The sequence below is a fragment of the Leucopleurus acutus genome, assembly GCF_964270905.1.
Source record: "Leucopleurus acutus genome assembly, chromosome: X".
In the NCBI taxonomy this organism is placed as follows: Eukaryota; Metazoa; Chordata; class Mammalia; order Artiodactyla; family Delphinidae; genus Leucopleurus; species Leucopleurus acutus.
The window spans coordinates 65,702,104-65,714,106 of record NC_139148.1 but is presented as its reverse complement, the minus strand read 5'-3'; the positions used below and the strand labels follow the sequence as shown (position 1 = coordinate 65,714,106).

The window sequence follows — 12,003 nt, the reverse complement described above, 5'->3', positions numbered from 1 at the left end:
GACTTTCTGCATTTGGCCAGGCAGCACTACCACAAAGGCAGGTGGATGCAGGGACTCTGCAGACATTCAGGGAGAGGGAAGGGGCCAGGGTGGCTGCAGGGGACGTGAGGAGGGGCCCCAGAAAAGACAAGGGTGCCCCTTTTCGTGTACTTTTCTGGGGAACAGCTCTGGGAAGGCGAACTCATCAGTCTTCCAAGCGTTGGCCGAGGGCTCTTCGGAAAAGGCTTCAGCGCCGTGGGCTCCCTGCTAGCCCGGCCTCCCTCTGCCTCCGCGGGGCGGGCGGGCGGCTGGGAAGCGGCAGCCAGCGGAGCAAAAGGACCGGCGCGGTAATCCCGCCCTCCGCGCCCGGAGGGGTGGAGCCTGAGCGAGGAATCCGCGAGCAGTCCTCTCTCCCCGGATGACGAGCAGCAGGATAACATGGAGTCGGGCAAGATGGCGCCTCCCAAGAACGCTCCGAGAGATGCCTTGGTGAGTGCGAAGGATGCAAGGCGGGGTGCGAAGCTGGGCGCGACCGCAGCCGGGGACCTGAGAGGCGGGCCTGGGGGGAGGGCCTGATGATGGGCTCGCGGGTCGACTTCAGCCATGCCAGGGCCGCCAGGAGCTGGAGATTCGAGTGCCCTGGACCCCAGGGCTCTCTCCCGCCACCCCGGCGGCCCAGCCGGAGGGAGGCTGGCGGCCCACCGGATGCGCAGGCCGGCCTCCCGGCTTTGTCTCCTGGGCCTCGGGCCCCGGGCCGCCTAGTCGTCCCGCCCCGTCTGCGAATCCTGGCTCGCGCCTCCAGTGTTCTGATGCAAAGCTACCCCAGTCGCCACATCTGAAAATGACAACCAGCTGTAACCACCCCTACCTCGACTGGGAAAGCCAACCCGGGCCTTTTTCTTCTCTTTGCCCCCGCCCCCACCCCCACCCCCACCCCCGCCAAAAAAAAAAAAGTTTTCAGCAAAGAGATCAAGACGAGATTTGGTGTGAACCTGACACTCGCTTGGGAGGAAAAGTACAAGTTTGGAACCCAGAGAAGGGGGAACCTTGTATCATAAATATAATTACTACCTTCGGTCCAGTCTTGATTTCTATACCTAGATTATGCATCTGGCGTTTTTATTTGAATCCACAGGTGATGGCACAGATCCTGAAGGATATGGGAATTACGGAGTACGAACCAAGGGTTATAAATCAAATGTTGGAATTTGCTTTCCGTAAGTTAACAAAACACCAAAATCGCCTAACTTGTGAATTTTAAAAATTGTTCATTGTAAGAACATTTTCAACCAAAATACTTCAACAGTTAATGTCATAACATGTCATTATACACTTGTCCAAACCCACAAAATGTAGAGTTCCAAGAGTGAACCATAATATAAACTACGGACTATCGGGGATTATGATGGGTCCATGTAGGACTATCAATTGTAACAAACGCACCACTTTGCAGGGAACATTGATAATAGAGGATGCTATGCATGTATGGCGTCAGGGAGTATATAGGAAATCTCTGTATATTCCCCTCAATTTTGCTGTGAACCTAAAACTACTCTACAGAAATAAAATCTTAAAAATATGTGAAGAAAAAAAAGAGTTAATGTTATAGAATTCAGAAAGCAGTAAAAAGGAGCTCAGGCTAGGGAACAGTATATTGTGATATCTGTTTCAAATTGATCATATAGATAGGACAATTAGATATTAGAACCAAAATTCATAAACTTTCTGGAAATTAGTGAAACTTTTTAAAAACTGGCCATAAATATTAATCTATTTTCATATGTTTTAAATAATGTTTTGTTCTTAAAGGATATGTGACTTCAATTCTGGATGATGCAAAAATTTATTCAAGCCATGCTAAGAAACCTAATGTTGATGCAGATGATGTGAGACTGGCAATCCAGTGTCGGGCTGACCAGTCTTTTACCTCTCCTCCCCCGAGAGATGTGAGCAAAATTTTATTTGAAGTTCATTTTACTTATAATTTTTAATTGTAGTTCTAATAAGGATTTTTTTTTTTAGTTTTTACTGGATATTGCAAGGCAGAAAAATCAAACCCCTTTACCACTGATTAAGCCATATGCAGGACCCAGACTGCCACCTGACAGATACTGCTTAACAGCTCCAAACTATAGGCTAAAGTCCTTAATTAAAAAGGTAAGAATTTTTAGTCATCTTAGCTTTTAAAAAGGGTAAGATGTGTTAGGGGTAAATAGTGCAGTAAATTAAAGGCTAAGATAATTTACTAGGATTTTTTAAAATTTAGTTCCTTGAAAATACTATGTCTGTCTGCAATTAGCTACTATGTTAAAATATAGAATATATGATCCAAGATTTTTAGGGCTAAAAGGAACTTTATTGTTCATCTAACTCATCAGGGAAGTGAGCCCGAACTCATCTATGAAGTTAGTAGCAAAGTTAAGACTGATTCCCAGGTCTCATAACTCCCAATCTTTACACTATACCATAACAGAGTAAATGATATACCATCAGGCATTGGACTTGCTTTCTGAAATATGACCTAAGGCTCTCCCACCACTGAGAAAGTTCTCCCTACATTGGCCTACCTCTGTACCTCTGAAATTCCACTATAAGGAAGTTTCTTACTGGGTTAAGATATTGACTAGTTAAGATTAAAAAATCATAAGGAAGTTAGCTGTTATCCCCAAATAACACTCTACCTCAAACTTTAAAACTATATAGAATTATATATTTTATATATATATTCTTATCCATGTTTATATAGATATGTATTGTTTGTATTATATGTGTGTGTATATATATAGATATTTGTGAAAACCCTAGTTTAAATGTTGCATTAGAACACTGAACAGAAACAGGACATTCTTGCCATCAATTATCTATTAATAATTCATATCAGCAATCCTAATTTCATTTCCTGCTAAGTTTAGGTGTCAAGTGTGAACAACGTTAAAACTAATTTGTTTTTTAAATCCCCTAGGGACCTAACCAAGGAAGACTAGTTCCACGGTTAAGTGTTGGTGCTGTTAGTAGCAGACCTACCACTCCTACTATAGGTAAGTGCGAGAGGGAAATGGCTTTTCTGGCTGGTAAAGAAGTGCCTCAGCACTTGATTTTGAACTGTAATCCAAGTAAAAAGGTGAGTCAGAAATTCCGATATGTGTTGCCATTAATACATTTACTCGTCCTCTAGTAAAGCTATAAACATATTTTATCATTTCAAAATGAGAAAGCGACAAGGAATATCTGATCCCAAATGAGTATAGAATTGGGCATTACCCAACATTGTTGCCGGTATTAACTATGGTAACAAAAACAGAAGTTTAAGCAGTGTGCTTTCTGGGTTTTATACAAATAAAGTTGCCAAACTCACTCACAGCAGTAGCCTACTTATTATCAGAAATTAAATTTCTGAGTAAATTGGCAAGAGATGCAATCAAAAGAAGTAAGTTTAAAGTATACAAAAAGCTTAAGACTCAAAGAAAATCATTTTTAATATAACCTTTTCAAAAGTAGTACTGATTATCCTGTATTGGTCAGTGAGCACCTCTTCAGACAGTTTCCTGTGTCCTTTGTGACAGGTCTCCATCATTCTTTGACCATTTCTTGCTTCCTGGCACAAGATGTTCCAAGCTCATCTTATATTTTCCTTACCCATGTCCTAGAATCAGCCATTTCTCTAAAGAGCCCTGGTTCCTCTTAGTGGAGAATGGCATTTAGAAACCATAATGTCATTGTTGCTTAGATATTAAGGAACACATGAATAATGGATTTAGATTTCCTGATTTTTTTGTCCTACGTTCCTGCTGTATTTTTTCATAGTCAAAGTCTTTTCAGAAAAAAAATCCCCTTCTCTTTGACCAGTATTGATTTCTTAGCTCTTATAACTTGAGTACTATAGATGTCATATAGCTCTAGTGTAAGCAGCATTTGATTTTTGAGATGTGTAGACAACCTCTTCATATTTTCAGGGTGTGAATTCCCATTTCAGCATTCTAAAACCAGACTGGTATAGTATTAATTGTACACGTCTAATTAAATGCATGTGACCTGTGTAGACAGGAGTTTGCATATATAATTTGTATAACTTTTTGATCATATACTGTTTATCTGTGGGTTCATATCTCTTAAGTGAATACCAACTTTTTAAAAACTCTAGGCTGTACTAATCAGTTACATGTGTTGGCAAGTTAACCAATTTTAGTTATCAGTTGTGATTTTTATTCCTAGTTAGACATTTATTGTACATGTTTTAGAGATTTTTAAGTCTAGAGTGAGGGAGATGCTAAAAACTACTATTAAAGATGCAAGTTTTAAAAAAAATTTAAATGAGTTTCATAAAGCATAAGACCTAAGCATATACTCTGTTCAATTTTAAAACCTAAACTCCATACTTAGATAAATGTTAACAATTTCCTTATGATAATGGACAAGAAAACATCCACCTACTGTGAATTTTCTTGACAAAATAAAATACTTATATTGCTTCATTAAGCTTCACCGAATTCTTTGGACCACTCCTTAATACATGGAAAACTTACCTAAAGATGGAGATATGTTAGGCTTCTGTTAGATGCATGTTGATTTAGCTTCATGGGCATAATAGACACCTCCTAATTCCCAGCAAGTGACAGAGATTAAAAGTGCCACATAAGGTAATTAATAGAAAACTTGGGTCTTTAATGCTGTTTATTTAAATGTTCAACTTCATGACTTCATGTAGCTAAAATTCAGTGCCAGATGCTATGTGAAGAGTTTTACATGGATTATTTTAATTCTCACAAGAATCCTATGAAACAGGTATTGTTATCCCCATTTGATAGATGAGAAAAGCACAAAAAGATTAAATAACTTGCCCAAGGTCACTCAGCTAGTAGGTGATAAAGCCTGGATTCAAACTCAAGCAGATCTTTCATTAATTCCCTGTGCTTTGAAGGTAGTTTCTGGTAAGCTAAAGGAGAGCAGGAATTGAACCTGTATAATAAGTCACCTAACTAACATGGTCTGTTAATTACAACTACAGCAACCCCACAAACAGTGTCTGTCCCAAATAAAGTTGCACCTCCAGTGTCAGTGACAAGCCAAAGATTTACGGTGCAGATTCCACCTTCTCAGTCCACACCTGTCAAACCAGGTAACACGATGGGCAGGGCATGGGGGATTGAAAGTGGTTCTTTTAAAATATTTTTCTGAATTTTAAAATTTGTGAATGATTCGTGATAACAGAACAGTTTGTATTCCTATAGCAATAATTAAATTGTTTTAATATCGTAACAGGAAGGCGGCCGTAATGCTGCAAATCTGGGTTCTTCAGAGGGGGTCTATAAACACACTAAAATTGTTTGAAATTTTACATATATGTAACATTTTGGGGGGAAGGGAGAGATTTCAACATGATCATCAAGAGTCTCAAAGAACCCTATGAACTAAAATAAGTTATGGTCTACAAATCTCAGGCAAAATCACTTAGGGTTAAAGCTCAAGAAAATAATACAACTTAGTATATATCCAATGAAAACTGTACTTTTATTCACTTCACGGAAGTATATGTAGAAAGTTAGAATAATATAAGTAGAATTCTGTTATAACGTAGTTTATTCATGAATATGTTTAGATTTCACATCTTCTGAAACCTAACCGTACACCATAATATTGGTCTGTAAGGAAGCATGATTCCTGACCTTGAACACGTGCCGTTAGTATGTTCCATGATGAATCCAGTGCACTGCTTCCCATGACTGAGAACTAATTGAAATTTTAAGTAAATTAAAAACAGGGCTTCCCTGGTGGCTCAGTGGTTGAGAGTCTGCCTGCCGATGCAGGGGACACAGGTTCGTGCCCCGGTCTGGGAAGATCCCTGCCGCGGAGCAGCTAGGCCCGCGAGCCATGGCCGCTGAGCCTGCGCGTCTAGAGCCTGTGCTCCACAACGGGAGAGGCCACAATAGTGAGAGGCCCGCGTACCGCAAAAAAAACAAACAAACAAAAAAAACTAACAGAACTTCTTTAACTTTATACTAGATACTAATTTAAGTACTTTAAAGCATTAAAAAATGGAATTTAACTCTTAATGCAGTATAATTATGTTTCTTCTGATATAGTTTTACTTCATGCTATTGAAATTGTTATTAAAATTACATTCAGCTTTGTTGAATACTTTTTACTCTCAGAAGCATTATACTTTGTGTACTCTTGCTTTATGTCTCATTTTTAATTGAACATTAAGGGAATGTAGTATTTTAATCATAACTCTTTATCTAGAGGCCTGTTGCCATTTTTGTGATTTATGAAATTTTTTTCGCCAAAAAAGGCAGGATTATGTTTTTTCCTTCCAGATTGAGTTGGTATAGTGTATTCTTGGCTGTCAAAATAGTCACAGCTTTGGGACTTTGAAATGGTAAATATTCATGATGTGTGAAAAAGCATATACATAACTGTATGATCTTAATTACATAAAAATGGATGCTTAGTTATGTAGATACACAAACGAAACCTAGAAGGACACATCAAATGGTAAACTGCTTGTGATTATAGATGACTTTGTTTTTTGCTTCTTGTGTTTTTTGGTTTCCTATTATGCATATGTTAACTTTTAAGAAATAAATGTTATTTTAAAAACCTTAAAAAAAGAAATTATTATTAGAATTACATTTCAGCTTTGTTGAATACTTTTTACCATATGTTTCTGATTCTGTGTAGTTCATAGTTTGGGGGTGTTTTCTCCTCTGTTTACAGTTCCCGCAACAACTGCAGTTCAAAATGTTCTGCTTAATCCTTCAATGATTGGGCCCAAAAATATTCTTATTACCACCAACATGGTTTCATCACAGAACACGGCCAATGAATCAAACCCATTGAAGAGAAAACATGAAGATGATGACAATGATACTATGTAAGGAATATAGTGTAGTCTCTATGCATTTCAAACGTGTAGTTGGTTTTGAGCCCAGTATACCAAACTAGAACATTCTTGATCGAAAACTTAAATGTAGCTGCAATATCTTTCACCTTAAAGTGTTATATTTATTTCTTAAGGGTACCAATGTTTTTTCATTAGGCTTCAAGTATAAAAAGTTAAGTGCTTGTTTATTAATGGTTTCATTAATGTTGAGTACTGCTATGGTAATTCTATTTTTGGAAGCAGTTTTCTGCAATGTATCTGACAGCAACACTTAAGTTTCACTTTCTACAGCCTGATCAGTGGACTAATCTTTAACAGCATAATTTCTAATCTATATTTAAATACTTCTTTTGTAAGATAAAATAGTCACTTTTATTGTCACCAACTTTTTTGACCAGATCTCTCAATTTAGCAAATATTGTTGGAGAGGTTGGATTTAGAGGGATTCTAAATCCATTTTGAATATATTTAAGCTGTTTCTTGATGTTCCCTAACCTCCCACCTCCTCAGCCCCGTTTCTAGATCCCATTCATTTTCTGCACCACCTCCTCCCCACAGGCTTACGTTTCTCCCTATTGCTCTTAAATTTAAAAGGCCAAAACTGGAACTTTAGGAATGTAATTCCTGATAATACAGCTCAGTGTCATTTTCATATTTTTAAAACCTGCTTTACATGCCTGATGGTCTATGGTTCACTTTAACCAGAAGGTTTGCATTTTGCTGTTTTTCTCTCCTTACCAGAGCAGTTGGGTTTTATCCCTTATCTTTTATGCCCATTGAGCATTACTCTGCTTTTGACAGGTAGTTTGGGGTCAGTTACATTCAGTTTCAGTCATATTCCAAGTTGATAGCTCCACCATATTTCACAATTTGAAATTTAACACGAAAGATGCTATAGCTTAAAATCTGCCTTGATAAGTATACTTACACTGGACCTAGGCAAAACCACTGAAGAGCAAGTGTTTTCTTCCTTTCTACCATATATATATATGCTTTGATCACTACTGCTTGAACCCCCCTATTGGTATAATTCAGATTTTTCCAGCTTATTGCTGAGGATGTCACACATATGATGGGATCAAACCTGAAAGTTTTCTAATGGTTTTCCTTCCTCTAGAAGGCCAACACAAACAAATTAGTGTGATGTGACTTGCGTTTAGGTGCATTCTGCATAGGCTTCCCAGTAATGTTGCTAAACACCTTTCCCTATTTTCCATTTATACACATCTAAACATCCTATTGAGAAAGACTGCAAAGCTTTCAAAAATATAAACAGGCTTGTGTTGTTTTTGTTTAAGTAAGTTTGACATATTCAACATAGGAATACTTTTGCAGAATTTCTAAAACAAATTTTTATATCATAATTTAGAACTTATAGCCAAGGATCCTCAAAACTTAAAACACAAGTAAGTTTCATCTTAGGATGGTGCTTGATACATCAAAGAGAAATAGTCCAGTAACAGGGAAGAAATATCTCATCAAAACTGTGATTCAGTGTTTTTGGATATTAGGAAAAGGTGATACCAGACTTATAAAAATAGATCTGATCATCATAGGAGAGAAATGTTCATTATATAGCATAGGATGCCATTACTTGAATGTTCTCAGGGAGGCATGTCAGAAAGCCTAGGTTCTAGTCCTGGCTCCATCGCTAACCAACTGTGTGACCTTACTTCACCCATGAGCCTTGTTCTCCTCACTAGTAATAAGAAAATAACACCAACCCTGCCTACCTCACAGGGATGTTGTGAGGGTTTAATTGGTATATGTGAAAGTGCTTTCAAAATTGTAAAAATGCTATATAACTCTAAGGAATTGTTAACGTATTTGTTCCAAGATTATTAATAAACAATTGAACTTACTGTATTTCTCACTTTTGATTTAAGGGATTCAAAGAGGATGAACAAGGCCCAGTAATTCTGAGGTCCAAAAAGCAAGATTTGCTTAATGGATGATTATAAATCAGGGAATTGCTTGCTTTTATTTGGAATCAGCATGTGACTCATCATAATGAAGCAAAATAAATATGAAAGGATATGGGTTTAAATCTGTTAACATAACATGCTCTGTCTTTAGTGGGAATTTATACATATAATTGAGGTTGCAATCTGAGTGTTCATTCTCTTAGCCAGCCAGTGGGTGGTTTGCCCTTTCCGATGAAGACTGCTTTATCTTGCAGATCTCCCTTTCCTAATTACATCCACCCATTCTAGCATCAAGAATGACTTAAGGGACTTCCCTGGTGGTGTAGTGGCTAAGAATCTGCCTACCAATGCAGGGGACATGGGTTCGAGCCCTGGTGCGGGAAGATCCCACATGCTGCGGAGCAACTAAGCCCATGAGCCACAACTGCTGAGCCTGTGTTCTACAGCCTGCGAGCCACAACTACTGAGCCCGTGCACCACAACTACTGAGCCCACGTGCTGCAACTACTGAAGCCCATGTGCTCTAGGGCCCACATGCCACAACTGCTGAAGCCAATGCACCTAGAGCCTGTGCTCCACAACAAGAGAAGCCACCGCAATGAGAAGCCCATGCACTGCAACGAGGAGTAGCCCCCGCTCACTGCAACTAGAGAAAGCCCACATGCAGCAACGAAGACCCAACACAGCCAAAAATTAATTTTTTTAAAAAAAGAATGACTTAAGGCAGCTCTTGTCCTCCAGCTTCTAGGTGGAATTTTTTTTAAAAGATGTACTGATAGGAAATGAGGTGAGGACACTGTCGTCCCAAGTTCTTCCTTCTACAAGTAGGAAACAAGTGTCTTTGATCTGAGTAAGAATGTAGGAATACAGCCACTATGCAGGGAGAATGGAAGATGTGGCCTAAGGAGTCCAGAGTGAAGAGAAGTAACTCAGGAGGTAAGGGAAAAAAACATCAGAACGACAGGTACAAAGCAGTGTGTGTAATTATGCCACCATACACCAACACACACGTGCACATGCATACCCTTTTTATATGCATTAAGTAGCTCGAGATTGAAGTAAACCAGTCTTACAGTGATTGGTTGCTTCTAAGAAGGGAAACTGGTGGCTAGGGGACTAAGGTAGGAAGGAGTCTTCTCATTGTACTCCTTTTTGACTTTTGTATCATGTACTAGAGGGAAGTTTTGGACATAAAAAGGAAAAGAAAGGAAGCAGGAAACACTGAACTAAAGAAGAGATTGAACTCATTTATGATGATTATAATTTTTTTTCTATATACAGGCATACATATGTTGTCTGGGGGTTAAAAGTGAATTTGCTACACTTAAGCCTAAACCTTTGCAGTGTTTTATCAATAATTCATAACTCTGTATTAAATCAGGAAGCACATACTTGTACAATTCTAGTTTATATATGCATAAATTGTTTGTTATATACTATCTTCCTTGACTAGGTTGTAAATTCCTTCAGGAGATAACTGCTATCATCTTATACTGCCTCTATTATGTCCTGAGCATATAGCAGGTACTCAAAATATTTGGCTGTTTGCGTTTCCCCATTCATTTTCTGGATTAATGACTGAAATAAATGGGGAAAAGATCCTGGAAGCAGCGTCTGGTAGAAATTACTTATAAGGTACAATCAGGGGTTGATGGATGGACGAATGGCAGTTGTAGAGTCTAAGTGTTAGGTTTATGGGTGTTTACAATTCTTTCAATTCCTCTGTACATTTGAAATAATAAAATGTTGAGGGAAAGGTAAACAGTAGGGGAAGAAAGTCATCAGTATGCTAAAGTTCTGGCCCGGCTATGACATTAATTCTCTGGATCAATGTGTAGCATCTCTGGGCCTCACCTACAAAAAAGATTGTACTAGAATTCCTGCTTCTCAAACCAGGGTAGAGCATGCCATTAGAGATGTGCAGAAATATGGTGTTTTTAAAAATTAACTACAACTATGGTGACAGTATTAAAATACAAATGAATTTTTAGAAAAAATTCAAGCCTTCAAAATTTGTTTTGTTTAAAGCAGCCACCAAAATTTTCTTTTGCTGTTCTCTCCAGAGTTAAGCAAAAAAGTCCTAGTCTAGAAGAATCATTTCAGGGAGTGAGGCACACTGAAAAAGCACCAGCCTTTGGAGTCAGACAGACCTGGATTTGAATCCCTGCTGTTACGGGCTCTGTGATCCTGTCCAATAGTTTAACTATTTATTTATCCATAAAGGTGAAATACATACTCTAGTATGTAAAATGCCCAGCAGAAAAATTCCAGTTACACACAACCTTTTGAAATTGCACCATTTACCTTTGCTCATTCCTGAAACTCCCATTAAAATGACAGGAAAGAGAAAGGAGGGAAAATTACAAGGACAATAAAAGAATAAGAATGTCATTGAAATCGCTTTGGCCTTTTGGCTAAGATCAAGTGTAGGATGTCATTAGATTTTCAGCAATGACAGTGAATCAAAGGCTTTAAGTCTGAGAAACTGATAGGTAGGCTGAAATTCTACATATAACCAAACAGGCAAATATAAGAGTTGAATAAAGATATCTTCAGACATACAAAAAATTTTGCCTCCTACGCCCTCAATTTCTCAGAAAGCTAGTGGATGGAGTCTTGTATTTCACAAAAAGGAGAAGTAAACCAAGAAAGAAGGGGAAAACAGATCCAGGAAAGGGAAGGTTCAACACAGGAGGTTAAAGGAATCCCCAAGAGTTACCCCACAGAGATTTCCTCTGGAAACAGGAAACCCCAGGGCAACAGCTGTACAGCCAACATAGGGGGCAGCCAGTACAAACTGGAACAGGAACACAGAGGACTGCAGGAGGGACATCTCTAATAAAAATGAACCTACTGTCCCATATGTTTGAATATGTTGGGAATGAATCAGTGATAGATACATAGAAAAAAAGAAACTAATTTTTTAAACTATCTTTAACTCCAAAGAAAATTAAAAGATACATAAGTAAATATAATCATGGCATATGACATAGCTCAGCTGTGAATAATATTTATAATCACAATGTAGACTCTTGATCAAATCTAAAATTATGACAAAACTATACTGGGAGAATTAAGAAGGGGACATACATATGGAACAAAGGCTATAAGAGAGCTAAATCTTCCCATGTATGAAATCAAGAAGTTAACAGTTTAAGCATGTTACTTAGAAACATGGACGTAGATATCTGATCCCTTCCTCAAGATTCTGTTCTCACC

At 38.3% G+C, this 12,003-nt stretch overlaps 1 protein-coding gene across 1 annotated transcript; it reads left to right on the top strand.

Moving 5' to 3' along the window:
- The first annotated feature begins 398 nt into the window (after positions 1–398).
- On the top strand, positions 399–8,783 carry TAF9B (TATA-box binding protein associated factor 9b). Its single transcript, XM_082865466.1, has 8 exons — positions 399–468; positions 1,115–1,196; positions 1,789–1,925; positions 2,002–2,136; positions 2,942–3,017; positions 4,985–5,095; positions 6,694–6,850; positions 8,746–8,783. Exons 1-8 carry the CDS (start codon positions 418–420, stop codon positions 8,774–8,776), a joined length of 780 nt encoding a protein of 259 aa, XP_082721592.1. The 5' UTR covers positions 399–417; the 3' UTR covers positions 8,777–8,783.
- The last annotated feature ends 3,220 nt before the right edge of the window (positions 8,784–12,003 follow it).